This window comes from Bactrocera neohumeralis, chromosome 3 (assembly GCF_024586455.1).
Source record: "Bactrocera neohumeralis isolate Rockhampton chromosome 3, APGP_CSIRO_Bneo_wtdbg2-racon-allhic-juicebox.fasta_v2, whole genome shotgun sequence".
Classification (NCBI taxonomy): Eukaryota; Metazoa; Arthropoda; class Insecta; order Diptera; family Tephritidae; genus Bactrocera; species Bactrocera neohumeralis.
Genome location: NC_065920.1, coordinates 38,680,371 through 38,698,975, shown reverse-complemented (window position 1 = coordinate 38,698,975; position 18,605 = coordinate 38,680,371). Strand labels below are relative to the sequence as shown.

General features: G+C 36.3%; 2 protein-coding genes across 2 annotated transcripts; one reads left to right on the top strand and one right to left on the bottom strand.

Moving 5' to 3' along the window:
• Positions 1-12,478: 12,478 nt before the first annotated feature.
• Positions 12,479-14,313, top strand: LOC126753017 (uncharacterized). Its single transcript, XM_050464108.1, has 3 exons — positions 12,479-12,825; positions 12,896-13,046; positions 14,302-14,313. The coding sequence occupies exons 1-3, from the start codon at positions 12,668-12,670 to the stop codon at positions 14,311-14,313; spliced, it is 321 nt and encodes a 106-aa protein (XP_050320065.1). The 5' UTR covers positions 12,479-12,667.
• A 529-nt stretch (positions 14,314-14,842) lies between these two features.
• Positions 14,843-16,481, bottom strand: LOC126753477 (uncharacterized). The gene is made up of 6 exons (XM_050464993.1): positions 15,954-16,481; positions 15,798-15,887; positions 15,633-15,727; positions 15,352-15,564; positions 15,131-15,287; positions 14,843-15,054 (listed from the first exon to the last, which is right to left on the bottom strand). The coding sequence occupies exons 1-6, from the start codon at positions 16,018-16,020 to the stop codon at positions 15,032-15,034; spliced, it is 645 nt and encodes a 214-aa protein (XP_050320950.1). The 5' UTR covers positions 16,021-16,481; the 3' UTR covers positions 14,843-15,031.
• Between the last annotated feature and the right edge of the window lie 2,124 nt (positions 16,482-18,605).

Sequence of the window (18,605 nt, the reverse complement as noted above, 5' to 3'; positions counted from 1 at the left end):
TCACATTTTTCTCTTCAAATTAATTAAATTACACTATAATCTTTTAAATAAATCCACATTTTACACTTTTAGCAGGTTTTTTATTTAAGAAATCTTTATTTTAAAAATTACATTTTACACTCGTTTGAACCTCATTTGTTTACTAAAAATTACGAAGAAATGGAGCGCAGCCATGTGATGACAAGGCAATTCGCTGCAACTCCTCTTTTTCGCAAAAATTCCTCTATTCATGCATACGGATATTTTTTTTTTAAATTTATTAAGCAAATAAGTAATATTATATACATGTATTAGTAATATTATATAATAATATTATATATACATATGAATATGTAATATTATATAATAATGTAATAAAGTGTAAGGTTACAGTACAGTACGAAAACTCAAATTTTGTTTCAATATGAGTGCATGATAACCGTAAAATATAACCACTTTATATCCAAAACTCATATTTTAAATATAATAATATAAGTATATATCGTCACCTAAAATACAAACCAATGTATCATAAAAAATAAATTGATATCGCTGACAGATATAATAACCAAAATGTATAAATTTTATAACGAAAACTTAAATTTTGTTTGAATATTGGATATAAAGTGGTTATATTTTACGGTTGTTATGCACTCATATTGAAACAAAATTTGAGTTTTGGATATAAAGTAGTTATATTTTTGGGTTATTATGTATATCTGTCAGCGATTTCCATTTATTTTTTATGATACATTGGTTTGTATTTTAGGTGACGATATATATGTATATTATTATATTTAAAATATGAGTTTGAGTGCATAATAACCAAAAATATAACTACTTTATATCCAAAACTCAAATTTTGTTTCAATATGAGTGCATAACAACCGTAAAATATAACCACTTTATATAAAATATAATTGAAATCGCTGACAGAAATAATAATCAAAATTTATCAATTTTATAACGAAAACTTAAATTTTGTTTGAATATGAGTGCATAATAACCAAAGAATATAACCACTTTATACCAAAAAGTCAATATATTTTTTTATTTTTAACGCAGAAAGGAGTACTACGCGATATTACTTCAGTCACACCGGGTATTCGCTCGGCCAGGGTTATTTTTTTAGAGCGCGGCCGAAGGCCGCCAACGCGGAAAGAGTACTAGGCGATAGTACTTCAGTCACCCCGGGTATTCGCTCGGCCAGGGTTATTTTTTTAGAGCGCGGCCGAAGGCCGCCAACGCAGAAAGGAGTACTACGCGATATTACTTCAGTCACACCGGGTATTCGCTCGGCCAGGGTTATTTTTTTAGAGCGCGGCCGAAGGCCCCCAACGCAGAAAGGAGTTCTACGCGATAATACTTCAGTCAGAGAACGTATATCAGATTCTCTGCTTCAGTCACATAAATTACGTATTACACATATACATATGTAGAAAGTATTTTTTTATAGTTAATATAGAAAAAAGAATCACGCGATAAAACAAACAAAGAAAAATTGTTAAAAATCCTTCATATTTACTGTTTAAGATATGGCAAGGCTCGTTTTCCTCATAATTGTAAACAATCTAACCTTTTCAACGGTGAGTGTGCGAAGTGATTTTTAAATTAATAAATTTAGGTAAAATATAGCAAAATAAAAGTGAAATGTAAGCTTATTTCAAAGCTTAGAGTGTGTATTTAAATATACAAAGTAAAATATGTGAAAAAATTTTGTGAAACATAGAGAAATAACATGTTTTCTTAGTGCAAATTTTTGAACTTTTAATCGTGAATATTTTAAAAAATATTAGTAATTTTTACATTATTTTTGGATATTCCTCTTCTGGAGAAGCTCCCCTATCCGTACATACCCCATTTATACGGAAATTCGGTGTTTTTACCCCTCCGCCAAAGTAATCGGAATCGTGCCGGATATTCAATGCATTTGCTGAGTTACATTGATTTAAAGCTTTTAGATTTGCTTGCATCAAATAAGCTGACAACCACTGTATATCTAGCTGTAGATTTATCGAAAATTGCTTAATGGATTAAGTGTTGTTAAGCTGTGCGCTATCTTTGATCAAGTACAATATGTAGCCATGTAAAATGATCTCTTAAGACTCAAAGCATTTGTTGGAATCTCTTGCTCTTGCAAGATTGGACGATGATACAAAATGCAAAAATCCTATACCAAAATATGCAAGGCCACGAGAGCACCCATTGCAGAAACTGGTGATATGTGAACAGCTGATTCGGTCAATTTATTGTGAATAACAATTATAATGATTATTGTGAATGACTATTATAATGAGTATTGCGAATGAATAAATATAGAAACAAAACAAACTGGGAAAAATTAACAAAAAAAAAAAAACACGCTCTCTCATTATCGTTCAGATAAACTACATCTTCTCCAACGGAGTGGAGGTCTTCCTCTTCCTCTGCTTCCCCCGGCGGGTACTGCGTCGAATATTTTCAGAGCTGGAGTGTTTTCGTCCATCCGGACAACATGACCTAGCCAGCGTAGCCACTGTCTTTTAATTCGCTGAACTATGTCGATGTCGTCGTATATCTCGTACAGCTCATCGTTCCATCGAATGCGGTATTCGCCGTGGCTAACACGCAAAGGACCATAAATCTTTCGCAGAACTTTTCTCTCGAAAACTCGCAACTTCGACTCATCCGTTGTTGACATCGTCCAAGACTCTGCACCATACAGCAGGACGGGAATTATGAGTGACTTATAGAGTTTGGTTTTTGTTTGTCGAGAGAGGACTTTGCTTCTCAATTGCCTACTCAGTCCGAAGTAGCACCTGTTGGCAAGAGTTATCCTGCGTTCGATTTCTAGGCTGACATTGTTGGTGGTGTTTACGCTGGTTCCAAGATAGACGAAATTATCTACGACTTCAAAGTTATGACTGTCAACAGTGACGTGAGAGCCAAGTCGCGAATGCGACGACTGTTTGTTTGATGACAGGAGATATTTCGTCTTGGCCTCGTTCACTGCCAGACCCATTTTCTGTGCTTCCTTGTCCAGCCTGGAGAAAGCAGAACTAACGGCGCGGGTGTTGAGGCCGATGATATCAATATCATCGGCATACGCCAACAGCTGTACACTCTTATAAAAGATGGTACCTTCTCTGTTTAGTTCTGCGGCTCGAACTATTTTCTCCAAAAGCAGGTTGAAAAAGTCGCACGATAGGGAATCGCCTTGTCTGAAACCTCGTTTGGTATCGAACGGCTCGGAGAGGTCCTTCCCGATCCTGACGGAGCTTTTGGTGTTACTCAACGTCAGTTTACACAGCCGTATTAGTTTTGCGGGGATACCAAATTCAGACATCGCGGCATAAAGGCAGCTCCTTTTCGTGCTGTCGAAAGCAGCTTTGAAATCGACGAAGAGGTGGTGTGTGTCGATTCTCCTTTCACGCGTCTTTTCCAAGATTTGGCGCATGATGAATATCTGGTCGGTTGTTGATTTGCCAGGTCTAAAGCCACACTGATAAGGTCCAATCAGTGAGGCTAGACGTTCATTCACCGCAGTGAAGCAGCTGTACACCTTTATAAAAGATTGTACTTGTCAATTCAGTTCTGCAGCTCGAACTATTTTCTCCAGAAGCAGGTTGAAGAAGTCGCACGATAGAGGGTCGCCTTGTCTGAAACCTCGTTTGGTATCGAACGGCTCAGAGAGTTCCTTCCCGATTCTGACGGAGCTTTTCGTGTTGCTCAACGTCAGTTTACACAGCTGTATTAGTTTTGCGGGGATACCAAATTCAGACATCGCGGCATAAAGGCAGCTCCTTTTCGTGCTGTCGAAAGCAGCTTTGAAATCGACGAAGAGGTGGTGTGTGTCGATTCTTCTTTCACGGGTCTTTTTCAAGATTTGGCGTATGGTGACTATCTGGTCAGTTGTTGATTTTCCAGGTCTAAAGCCACACTGATAAGGTCCAATCAGTTTGTTGACGGTGGGCTTTAATCTTTCACACAATACGCTCGATAGAACCTTATATGCGATGTTGAGGAGGCTAATCCCACGGTAGTTGGCGCCGATTGTGGGGTCTCCTTTTTTATGGATTGGGCATAGCACACTTAAATTCCAATCGTTGGGCATGCTTTCGTCCGACCATATTTTACAAAGAAGCTGTTGAATGCTCCTTATCAGTTCTTTGCCGCCGTGTTTGAATAGCTCGGCCGGCAATCCGTCGGCCCCTGCCGCTTTGTTGTTCTTCAGGCGGGCAATTGCTATTCGAACTTCTTCATGGTCGGGTGATGGAACGTCTGCTCCATCGTCATCGATTGGGGAATCGAGTTCTCCTTCTCCTGGTGTTGTGCGTTCACTGCCATTCAGTAGGCTGGAGAAGTGTTCCCTCCATAATCTAAGTATGCTCTGGGCATCGGTGACTAGATCACCTTTGGAGGTTCTACAAGAGTATGCTTCTGTAAGCCGCAGCATTTTTTCGTAGAATTTTCGAGCATTACCCCTGTCGGCCAGCTTATCAAGCTCTTCATACTCACGCATTTCGGCCTCTTTCTTTTTCTGTCTGCAAATGCGTCTCGCTTCCCTCTTCAACTCTCGGTATTTATCCCATTCCGCACGTGTAGTGGTCGATCGTAACGTTGCGAGGTAGGCAGCCTGTTTTTTCTGCTGCGACACGCCACTCCTCGTCGTACCAGCTGTTCTTTTGCACTTTCCAAAAACCAATGGTTTCAGTTGCAGCTGTACGTAAGGAGCTTGAAATGCCGTCCCACAGTTCCCTTATACCAAGTTGTTGACGACTGCTCTCAGAAAGCAGGAGTGCAAGTCGAGTAGAAAATCGTTCGGTTATCTGTTGTGATTGCAGCTTCTCGACGTCGAACCTTCCTTGTGTTTGTTGACGTGCGTTTTTTGCTGCACAGAGGCGGTTGCGAATCTTTACTGCAACAATATAGTAGTCCGAGTCGATGTTAGGACCGCGGAGCGTACGTGCATCTAAAGCACTGGAGACGTGTCTTCCGTCTATCACAACATGATCGATCTGGTTGGTGGCTTTTCGATCCGGAGACTGCCAGGTAGCTTGATGTATCTTCTTGAGCTGGAATCTAGTACCACAGATAACCATATTTCGGGTCCCGGCGAAGTCAATCAGCCTCAACCCATTTGGGGATGTTTCGTCCTGGAGGCTGAATTTGCCGACCGTAGTGCCAAATATACCTTCTTTGCCCACCTTGGCGTTAAAGTCGCCAAGCACGAATTTGACATCGTGGCGGGGGCAGCGCTCATAGGTGTGCTCCAAGCGCTCATAGAAGGCATCTTTGGTCACATCGTCCTTCTTTTCCGTCGGGGCGTGGGCGCCCTTGTTGAAGAATATCGCTTTGATGCGGATTGTGGCTAGACGTTCATTCACCGGAGTGAATGATAGTACTCGGCGACGGAGTCTCTCTCCCACCACGAATCCAACACCAAACTTGCGCTCCTTTATATGGCCACTGTAGTATATGTAACAAGGACCTACTCGTCTCTGTCCTTGACCCGTACATCGCATTTCTTGGACGGCGGTGACGTCAGCCTTTATTTTCACGAGGACATCAACCAGCTGGGCAGCGGCACCTTCCCAATTAAGGGTCCGGACATTCCAGGTGCATGCCCTGATATCATAGTCCTTATTTCGTTGGCCATGGTCGTCATCAAAAGGGGGTCGCTCATCCGAGGCTTGTTGTTATTTTTGATTGGGGGTGGCGGGTCCCAAACCCAGCGCTCAACCCTATGAAGGGCATGTTTCGCCTTCTCACTTTAGCTCGCCTTCGAATGGATGTTCTTAGGCTACCCAGAGGATACTTGGTCAAAGACCGGAAGTTGTGAGCTGCTTGAGCCATGTGTAAAAGAATCGTTTCTGGCCACTCCCAAGTGAATGGCGATCAGAGAACTTTCCTCACTTGTGTGAACTTCTACACATGACTCCATCCTCCTTTGCATGTATTACTGTGAATTAATATTATTATTTAATTGGTTTTGATGTGAAGTATTTTAGCGCTTTATTTATTTATTTTTTATGTATGTACATATGTACATGTAGTATATTTGTATTTATTTATGCATACATACATATAGTGACGTATTCATTTCACACTCCACTTAAGGGGTCCCGGTGGTCTAGAATTTTCAAAAAATCGGTTTTTTTTTGTTTTGATAGTTGGAAAGTATAATCCTTTAAGAATATACTGTAAAATTTTTGGAAGGATATTCACATTATTTTAGCTTCTACAGCCGTTTTAGCAGGTAGCGTGATATATATACATATGTACTTATATATATATATAGACACTCTAAACTTTTAACTCATTTATCTCAAAACTACTTTTTTCGGCGTGCTGTTGATGAAAAAAAAACTACCCATCCGAATCACTTGAAATTTTAATATGGTGTTTATAAGATCAATATCTATCGCTGGGACTACGATCAAATTTTAATTTTAAGAACTTCGATTTTTTTCGATCTAAAATTGGTCCAAATATAGCTGTTTTCAAAATCTGAACTTCAAAAGCGCGAAATTTTTTTTTTTCAATTTTTTTTGTTGTAGTTCCAGCGATAGCTGCACTCCCACTGATTAATAATTTATTTGGTTTTTATGTTTCAGATGTTCAGAAGAGTCAAAATCAACAACGACACTGGGAGTAATTTTATAAGATAGCTTTTTTTGGACGCCATTTTTGATATTGTTAAAAAACTTTTTTATTTAACAAAAAAATATTTTTGAACTTTTTATAAGTGTATAAATAAACTGTCAAAATTTTAAATTGATTGCTCTTTTTTTAAACCTTAAAAACCATTCAGAAAACACTCTTAATTGGAGTGTTCTAGACCACCGGGACCCCTTAAATGAATTCAATTACTCTGGCACAGCCACTTTTAAATAAGCAAATAAATATCAAATGTAACAATAAAAGATTCACAAAACATAAACAAATAACCAATAGTCAGTATAGTATACTTAATGTAAACAAATACGCAATAGTAAGTATAATTAAGATTCTCTGTTCACCCAAAAAGCAGTCTCAAGCCGAATCAGAAATAATAAAGACGTGCACTCACAATTTTGTGTCTATGTTTAATTTTTTAGGAATTTGTGCGTTGTCCTTAGTCAATAAGACAGGACATTTATTTGACTCATTTTACTGGCGAGTGAATAATAAATTTACCTTTATAATTCGGTACTCGCAAAAAGTTGTTGCTCTGTTCGCGCTTTAACTGGGAGAATAAATCCAATTCGGTTATCCCAACAAAGTTGAAGCAAAACGAATTACAACTTCAAAATAAAAGTCCAAAGAGAAAGAAAGAGTTAAATAAATGAACTAAGTGAAACAAAATATTAAAAGAAACAACAAAAACTAGAGAACAAGAAGAGGTGAAATAAATAAATAAAATGAAATAATATAACAAAATGACACAACTAGCTATAATTTTAAATGAGGCCAATCTCAGTGAGACCCGCGGACAATTAAAGGATATTCCCCCGTTCAAGGGAGAACCAGAAAGTCTATTTACGTTCATCAGTAGAGTTGACTACATTTTGCCGCTTTACCAAACAAATGACGTACGACAACAGCGCATTCTACTCGGCGCTGTCGAACGAAATCTTGATGGAATTGTAACAAGATCATTGGGTTACCAAACATCGAAGACTGGCCAACCCTGAAACATAGATTGATTGTGGAGTACAAACCCCAGACGCCAAACTACAAATTGTTGGAGAACTACCGCGAGACACCTTACAAGTGGCGAGCATTATGCGAGGAAGCTGAGAGACGACGACAAATACTGGTATAAAAACTACATCTAGAAGGTAATCAGGCAAACCTCGTCATTTATTTGCAAGCGATTAGGGACGCAATAAAGGTATTAATTCGTAAACTTCCAATTCAATTATTTACCATTTTGGCTCACCATGATATTGCAGATTTAAATTCATTAATTAATATAGCACAAAACGAGGGAATTTATGAAGAACGTGTTAATTTTGAAAGAAAAACATACTTTGAAAATAAAAATAAGTTTCAAAATACAAAACCATTAAATCCAACCAATCAAACCCAATATCAACCAAGATACGCCCAATATCCACAACCAATGCAACCAAATTATAATCCATACATGCAATCTCCCAGAAATATCCAAACACAGCAAATGTTTAACAATACACCTATGGGATACAGACAAAATTATTTCGTACCCAATAGGTACCCAAACATTCAACCCTATTTTAACATAAACCCAGTTTCCCAATTTAATTTTAATAAAAATTCACCTCATCAACCACAACAAGCACCCACACCAAACAACCCAAATATCCAAGGAACACATGGAATAAAACGACCAAGGCCATCGGCCAGTGAACAAACTAAAATGTCCATTGATGAACTCAGACTACAAGACGTAGATACAAGAATTCGAACAAAACAATCAAGAACTTTATGACCAAGAATATCCTGACTATATTCAACATCAAGATCAGATTAATAATGAACTATGCGAAGCACCAACCGATCAAAATGAGCTTAAGTTTGACGAAAATTTTCATTTACCATCCCCAGGAAAATATCAATATTTCGAAATCAAGCACAGAAATTGTATTTACAAATGCTTGATTGACACAAATTTTTCTCTCTCTTCTAATCCAAAATATAGAATGCGAAGTTTTTACATCAAACGGCTCCATGATACTTAACAATTCCGTTACTATACCCCGTAACATATTCGGAACATCCGAACAATTTTACTTGCATGATTTTTCTAAAGATTACGATATGTTAATTGGCAGGAAACTCCTTAACAAAGCACAAGCTATAATAAAATATAAAACTCGGACAATTTCACTTTTTGATAAGACATACTACTTGGTAGATTCTGACACAGTTGTCAAAGGTAAACAGAATTTAATTGCCGACGCATTGTCCAGAATTAAGCTCGAGGAGAACTAAGTACATATTTTAGTGAGGTCACCTAACATAGCGCAGAAGAAGACAGTAGCGAATTTATTCAGTTAATAGAAAAACTAATAAACTTATTCAAAAGGCAAATAATATTCATCAAATCAGAACAAAATATTGTAAAAAAACAAATATTTTTGGAAATTCTATAACCACAATTTTTTACGACAAAATGACAATTGAAAGTGCTAAACAATTTCAATATTGCAATGTACATTAAAAGCGATACCGATTTCGAAATCATCCAGGCAGCTTATAGGGAGATTATTAATACTTCCTATACTAAGGTGATTCGTAGTCTCATTCTGCTTAAAAATGTAAACTCATATGCAGAATTTAAAGAAATAATACTTCAATCCCATGAAAAACTTTTACACCAAGGCATCCAAAAAATAACCAAATTATTTAAAGAAAATCATTATTTCCCAAAAAGCCAGTTATTAATTCAAAACATTATAAATGAGCAATGTGTGTAACTTGGCCAAGACAGAACAGAGAGACACTAAAATGCCATTAAAATTACCCCCAGGCCAGAATATTGTCGCGATAAATTCGTTGTAGACATCTATTCGTCTGAAGGAAAACATTACCTTAGTTGCATAGACACCTACTCGAAATTCGCCACTCTTGAGCAAATTAAAACAAAAGATTGGATTGAATGCAAAAATGTAAAAATACTGTTAAAAACAGATAGAGACGGTACATTCTCCAGTCATTCTCTTAAGCAATGGCTAGAAAGCGAGGGCATTGAATTACAATTAAATACAGCAAAGCTAGGAGTAGCAGATGTTGAGAGATTGCACAAAGCAATAAATGAAATAATTCGCATAATCAATTCCTCCAATGACAATGAACTTAAATTAGGCAAAATGGAAAATATCCTTTACATATGCAATCACAAACCCAAGCATGACACTACTGGACAGACACCTGCCCACATATTTCTCTACACCGGACAATCAACATTAGATACGCAAAAAATTAAAGAACAAAAAATAAACAAAATAAATGTTGACCGCCAAGAATACAACATTGACACTAGATACAGAAATGGTCCTCTTCAGAAAGGAAAATTAGAAAATCCATTTAAAGAAAAGAAAAATGTTGAACAAACTGACCCTGACCATTACAAAATAACTAACTATTACAAAACACAGTTTACAAAACGAAAAAAAATTAATGAAATCCAAATTCCACAGGTTCGTGGCGAACATTGGCGATATTATTCCTATTATTCACCATAGGACATGCCCAACAAATTGAAATAAACAACATCGATAACATGGTCATGGTTATATTCTTTTTCTAGCAAACCAGTTCAAATGCCATCAGTATTCATACACCATTGTTTAACAATCAACTTAACAGAAATCACTACAATAACGACATATGTACATACTTATTTTGGCAATAAAATTCAAAACAGTACAGACACACTTCGGATAAAATATTTATACAATAAACTAATAAAATAATTAAGTGGAATAACTTTGCATAGGGAACAAAGACAAAAACGAGGCCTTCTTAACATTGTAGGCTCCGCTTTCACATATCTTTTCGGTACACTTGACGAATCTGATCGAGAAATAATTCAAAAGAAATTAAACGCGGTCGCTGAAAATTCAATTACAAAGCCTGAGTTTAACGACATAATAAAATTCGTTAATGATGGACTAAAGAGAATTAAACATTTTGAATATAACAGAAACAGTATTGATACACTCGTTTACGAACTCACGCAATTTATTGAATATTTTGAAGACTTGGAAATGGGTATGCAGCTTTCGCTACTAGCACTGTTTAACCCAAAATTACTAAATTACGACAAACTCAGCAACGTTAACAGCCAAAACATACTACTAATAAAAACATCGACCTGGATTAATCATAAAAATAATTAATTACTAATAATATCACATATCCCCATTCATTACGAATTAATCAACACAATTCAAGTAATTCCCTATCCCGATCATAATGGTTATCAGTTAGATTACTCAAACACACAATCATACTTTGAAAAGGATAATGAAGTTTATAATCAAGAAAGTAAAGAAATAAATTAAGCAACGTTAATGCGCATTGAAATTTTATTGTGACAGACGGCAGACTTGAGCATTTGGACAGCTGATAGTGAAATTTGTTTATTTATTAAAACAAAAAGTGAAATGAAAATGTGTGAAGAAGTGAAGAATATTGGAAAAATGGATAGCAAACTTTGCGTTGTTTATTTTCTGCCATCTAAAAATATTAAAATTTGTTTTTGTTAATAAACTTGCACATAATTTAATTAGCAATATAAAAACTGTTTACCTCTGAAGCTGTAAACACAAACAAGGCGGCAGATTTCAAGCGACATCTGTCAAACAATAGCAAAAATCTGTAATTTTTAACCAATGTTGCCTACTAAATTCAGCCAAATGCACGAAATTCTTGCGCATTACAAACTTGCATTCACATGGGTCAAATGCGCAAATAAATGTAAATTAAGCCCGCTAATGCATATTAGCGCTGTCGTCTGTCAGGGCTATTAGACGTAAAAACCCAATTTGTAATTTTAGACCGGTTTCCACATCCGAAATTATTAAATACATAAGTATGTATATAGAACCAAATGTAATTATTACGTGGAACTTAACTGAAACCACTATCAGACAAGATTGTCAAAATTTAAATAACGACCTAAAGATAAATGGAAACAATATTATAAAAGCAATTCAATTTAAAGTAGAAATTGAAAACATCATTTTAAGCGAAAATTATTTAAAACCAGAAATTGACTTAACACCATTGTATTCACCACTAAACCTAACTAAAATTAAAATGTTAAAACATAAAGACGTCATAAAATTGATATCACAAAACAATACTACACTCTACATAATATTTGTAGTTATTATTCTGGCTTTGGTTACATTACACTTTATTTCAAAAATATATTAATTCTAATCCACTTACACTTCTGTATAAAAAATAATACGATCAAGAAAAGAAATTCGCAGCAGCCTCAAAATATCGAACTTGAAGAAACTTGGGTAAAGACCCATATTATGTCCAATGATACCAGCCTAAAGAATAGGCTGCCTTTTAAGGGGAGAGGAGTGGCGTATTCACTTCACACTCTATCGAATTGAAAGTGACATATTAATTTCACACTCCACTTAAATGAATCCAATTACAGTGGCACAGCCACTTTTAAATAAACAAATATTAAATATCAAATGCAAGAATGATAGAGAAAGAGATTACGCAATGCGCATGTTTGCTTTTTGTCAGCTGTTTTTGCTGACGTCACGATTGACTTGTCGTTTTTCGCCCGCGCTTTTAAATTGTGTTTTCAATTCTGGTTTTGAATTTGATTGTGACGTTGTGAATTTTTTAAAATGCGTTGCGCTGTGTTCGGTTGTGCCAATAACAATAGTAAAAATAGTGCTACGAAGTGGAGATTTTTCCATTTCCCTAAGGATAAAACTTTATTAAAAAAATGGGTTCATTTTTGTCGTCGAACGGACGAAATCAACATTTAAAATGCGTGCATATGTGAAGTGCACTTCGCGCCAGAAGACTTCGAAAGGAATTTGCAGTTTGAAATGGGTAATAATAGCATTTTGATTAACATTTTTTTACTTTTATAAACCAAACACTTGTAGGTTTATGTTCGCGGAATCCAACCAAGTTGCTACCTAGCGCTTTTCCCACATTAACCACAGCTCCTGCAGAGTCTAATGAACGGCAGAAAAGGATGGAGTCTCGTTCCAGAAAAGAGTTGTTGAATACACTCTTGAAAGATGCTGCCACTGCTGACATAGTTCAAGCCGACGAGGTTGGAGAGGCACCTCAAAACGCACAGGTCGTCATCGATGAGAAAGACGAAAAAATACTGCATTTGGAAGCAGAAATGTAAGTCCCAATTGATATCGATGAGGTATAATTTACTTACATAAGTATGTGTATTTCTTATTCTTTTTAGACAAAGACTGAATAATGTTGTTAGCACTTTCAATAAGTGCAACAACGAGCAGTTGGCAGAAATTAAACGCCTTAAGATTTCAATTAAGACTGCGGAATTTCACCGGAGTAATTTGGAGCAAAAACTTAGTTGCATTTTCACCATCGGCCAGGTAAGTGCCTCCATTCTAAGATGTATGTTACAAGATATACTAAAGATCCTTAGATGTAGATTGAAAAATTAAGAGATGGAAACAAAAGGCGAAACTGGAAAGAAGAAGACATTGCTAAGTCGATCACACTGTACTCAACGAGTCCGAAAGCGTATAAACTCTTGAGAAGAAACAACTTTCCTGTACCAGGTGTGCGCACTCTCCAATGGTGGTACAAAAAATTGATGTTGCTCCAGGTGTGATAGAGCCAGTAATGAAATTGTTGACGGCAGCAACTGAGCTAACACAGGCGCAAGCTAGTTTAGGCTTACTAAGCGACGAGAATTGGGAAGAATGTTATCGGCTTTTTAAAATTGTAAGTAGAATGTAAAATATTAAATGTTCATATCGTCCCCTCAATATAACAATAGCGTATAATTTTTTTGGGGTTTTGAGAAAATCGTGTTTAAAGTTTTTGTCAAATCAGATGTCTATTAAAACCTCAATATCGCGGTAAATAAAAATTCTTCATAGTGGATTTTTCGATAAGTACATTATACCGTTTCTTGTCTTTAAATTTACCATGTTTCTTTATTCTACGCATCCTTTAAGACCATAATTATGTTATTCAAAGCGCAAGTCCTCCATATAGGCCATTTTATTTTTTAAGGAATTCGTATGATGTATCTGATACACTATTTTATTCTGTATGGTATACGCTGTTTTATTCAATAATTTTACGGTATTTTTATTAAAATATTTGATCTCAAAAATATCAATTTGTAACATTATAAAACAGTAATTAATTCATAGTTTTGTTAATTCAGTGGCATTTATTCATTACTTTCCATTTTGGGTTATTATAAACCAAAAATTATGACACATGAAGATATACATTGCGTAAATCAAAAATAACTAGAAATTCATTCGTCTTCATTCTCTTCCTCTGCTACATCTGGCTCATCTAAACAATTTCGCTTGTTTCCACCTCGTAAATTAAAAAAAATGACTGCGAGCCACGAGGAATTACACTCTTTTTGCACAAATTTTAAAGATCATGCAGCTTTCGATTACAAATTGGCAGCTCTTTATTGGATTTGCCAGTAAACGAAAAGTTGAACACCTCTTTTGTTTTTCGCGTTCCTCCAATGTCAATTACTTTCAAGTCTCCATCCCATTCCTCCTTGTATAATAATTGTTTTCGTTGAATTTTGTTCACTTGGAGTAATTTAACATTAAGCCAATTTACCGAGTCATTTTTTATATTTTTCTTAAGGCTATGGCCTAAACTCGAAAACATGGCTTTGAGATCAATTATATTACTGTATTGAAGCCTCTCTACAGCATATGGCTTTTTCCGTCTTGCCAGTCTCATTATACCCAGTTAGAACAGTGCCGGTCATGTTACCTAGTGACATGCCGGTAACGCGTGCCGGTTTAATTGTCACACTTTCCTATCACGTTCTTAAGGGCGAATCAAAAAACCTCCCAAAACTTTTGTATACATGTGATTTTTTATCACCTTCTTGAGCACACATTATCTGCTACAATAAAACTATATCCTCGCTACTCACACTTTAGTTAAATTTAAGGCAAACGGGGAAAACTGGTTCCAAGAAAGCGCGACGCTGCATGCTATACTAGCCTAGTGGTTAAACGCACGGCTTGGTATTCCGTGAGACTCGAGTTCGAATCTCAAAATAAAAGATTTTTTATTTTTTTTGTTTTTAATTTTTAATTTTTTTCAAATCATTTTTAACAAAAATTACATTAAAGTTTAAATTAAAATGAATACTTCATTATTAATTCAATTCCTGCTTTGCAATGCTTTCTTAAAATCTAGTATGTATTGAAATAATTATTTTTAATAATATCAGAAATACATATAACTTTTTATTAAATATTTAAAGGGTTCACTTCTCAGTTTTCCTCTTCCTATAAATTCTTTATTTGTGTCTATGGTGGCTCATTTCAATGGCTTTTCGAACTTGTTTTTCGAACATTGCCTATCCATACGTTATGAATGAATCTATAAAAAAACATAATGAAAATTACAAATTAAAACAAATAATTGTAAGTAAAATTAAATAAAAAACAGAATTTACCGTATAAAATGTTGGAAACCAGCAGGAATTTGGAGAGAGGTTGCTTCCCACCCCTACCGTCCCAGTTACATAAATAAAGAAGTTCATCAGTGTACAGACTTCGCAACACATCATGTACACTATCTGAAGTACCTTTTATCCTCAAAACGAATTGTTTCTGTAAATAAAAATATTATGTAAAAACTGAATTGTTTATTGAAAAAAGTTTATATATTACTTACCGTTGTAGCAGCAAATTCGTCGCATTTCAATTTTTCGTCCATTTCCAAAGCTGCAGCAAGCGTATTTAATGGTAGGGTGGAAGCAATTTCGGTTTGAACGTTGTCGACATCTTCACCAGTCATTCGCCATACCGATTGATGAATTTTGCGGATGAGGACCTTGCATTCACGAACCGTTTTTTGCTGCGCCATTTCTTCACTTTTATGAATAATCTGAAAAAGAAACAAAGAGACATGTAGAGAAAAATAATAATGTATGCATATAAAAACTGTTCACTTACATTTTCTTTTAAATGCTTATCGATTTTAGTTTCGCATACCCTCGTCGTCAAATCGTCAAGCTGTTTGGAAATAGTGGTTAAAATGTCAATAACCTCTGGAAAAAGGTTGGAAACAAAATAAATTAAACAAATTTAAAGAAATAAATTATATGGATGTTAGATTACCGTTTCCTTCCACAGGTCGTTTTGAAATGCTGACCTCTGTATTGTAGCAACCAGATGTGTTAAACTTTTTACGCTTTAAATGTAATTGGTCTACAATGACAAAAACGTAACAATATAATGAAACGAAATTTTGTAAGTTTACATTTATTTACATACCTTTTGCGGGAGTTGAAGACGTTGTTGGACAATCCTCCAAGTCAATTTCGTCAAATATATTTTCCATCTAATTGAGAAATAAAAATTGGCAGTATCAAAGTTCTTTTCCAAAATTTAAGAAAATGTAATAAAATGAGCCGAGAAAAATATATGTACATAAATACTTAAAAATCCTAATTTGAAAATTTATGAATTTTTGCTGTTAAGGGCAAATCCACTAAACCTATTTTTCGCAAGGTTTGAAGCAAATCAGTCACTGCATTGTGGGACACTCTATTGCGTAAAGCCCAAGCTTTTATTTCTTTGCATTTATCATTTTTCACTACAATATTCACATTGTCACTTTCACTATCAATGGTATCTTAGCTATCATAATCATTTAAAGATATATCTACGGAGCTCAATTCTTCCACATTTGAATCACTATCAGAATTCACATTAATACTACATATTTTGGCAAATTTGGAGGCACTGACATTAAAAGCCTTTTTTTCTCGGCTCATGTAAGCACTAAATGTATTTTTTTTCATATTAAAATTTACTCCGTTTACTCACCTTTTCAAATTATGTATGTACCACTTTTATAATCACTTTTTTCATATAAAATATAACCAAATTTAATTAGAATACAAATTTTTCACAATTTAACACGCGTGCCGAACTTCTTTTTCTTTGAATTCGAATTTTCGCAACGAATAAACGTTCAAATCATGTTATCATGTTGTATACTTTTACATGCATCGTTTTCCATAAACAGTGGCAAGTCCGAAATCAGTTTGTCTTCTTTTGTTTTGTTTTCATAGAAAAGATGTTGTGTGAAGAGCTTGTAATATAAAACAATCAAAAGGCACAGCGGATAGACTCTTTACGCAATTAAATGATTTGTGAGGGTGTGTTAGTAATAAGCAAAAATTGTGCAAATGTGTGGGAGTTTCGGTCACGCAGGTTTTGCTGGGTAGTTGTCCATTCTTCCGGCGAATAAACGCATATACTTCTCTTCGCACATTCTATTGCAGAGTGCATCAAATTTGCCTCCATTTGTGTGTGTCCGCTTTGGAGGTACTTAATTGTTATCGAATTAAGCTTCAAGGTATTGTTGATATAAATCAATAGTGTAGCAATAAACCTGTTTCTGTTTTGTCCCCCGCAGCAGTCTGAGTAGAGAATAACATCGGTTACCGATTCGTCTAACGAGTTCATCATTTTCCATATTGTGGTCCCAATTTCGTCCGATCCTCGTTGACCCTGATTTTCATCCCATAGAAAACAGTAACCTTCTCCACTGGCAATGTCGTAAAATGTGTTATTATACGTGGCGAACTTTCGACTGTAATACATCATGCTTAACACTGACTGGAGGTCAAAAGTAAACACTTTTAAATTACTGTTACTTTTTGCTGATTCCTTGTCAGTTTGCTTGTTAGTTCTTGCCTTTGTCTTATTTAAGATGTGTTCATCGTAGGATTTCTGAAATGAGTCTTTGTCCTCAGCGTTTTTGTACCACTCGCGTGTTAAGCTTCTTCTTCTTAATTGGCGTAGAAACCACTTAAGCGATTATAGCCGAGTTAACAACAGCGCGCCAGTCGTTTCTTCTTTTCGCTACGTGGCGCCAATTGGATATTCCAAGCGAAGCCAGGTCCTTCTCCACTTGGTCCTTCCAACGGAGTGGGGTCTTCCTCTTCCTCTGCTTCCCCCGGCGGGTACTGCGTCGAATATTTTCAGAGCTGGAGTGTTTTCGTCCATCCGGACAACATGACCTAGCCAGCGTAGCCGCTGTCTTTTAATTCTCTGAACTATGTCGATGTCGTCGTATATCTCGTACAGCTCATCGTTCCATCGAATGCGGTATTCGCCGTGGCCAACGCGCAAAGGACCTTAAATCTTTCGCAGAACTTTTCTCTCGAAAATTCGCAACATCGACTCATCAGTTGTTGACATCGTCCAAGCCTCTGCACCATATAGCAGGACGGGAATTATGAGTGACTTATAGAGTTTGGTTGGCACCTGTTGGCAAGAGTTATCCTGCGTTGAATTTCTAGGCTGACATTGTTGGTGGTGTTTACGCTGGTTCCAAGATAGACGAAATTATCTACGACTTCAAAGTTATGACTGTCAACAGTGACGTGAGTGCCAAGCCGCGAGTGCGACGACTGTTTGTTTGATGACAGGAGATATTTCGTTTTGCACTCGTTCACCGCCAGACCCATTTTCTGTGCTTCCTTGTCCAGCCTGGAGAAAGGAGAACTAACGGCGCGGGTGTTGAGGCCGATGATATCAATATCATCGGCATACGCCAACAGCTGTACACTCTTATAAAAGATGGTACCTTCTCTGTTTAGTTCTGCGGCTCGAACTATTTTCTCCAAAAGCAGGTTGAAAAAGTCGCACGATAGGGAATCGCCTTGTCTGAAACCTCGTTTGTTATCGAACGGCTCGGAGAGGTCCTTCCCGATCCTGACGGAGCCTTTGGTGTTACTCAATGTCAGTTTACACAGCCGTATTAGTTTTGCGGGGATACCAAATTCAGACATCGCGGCATAGAGGCAGCTCCTTTTCGTGCTGTCGAAAGCAGCTTTGAAATCGACGAAGAGGTGGTGTGTGTCGATTCTCCTTTCACGGGTCTTTTCAAGATTTGGCGCATGATGAATATCT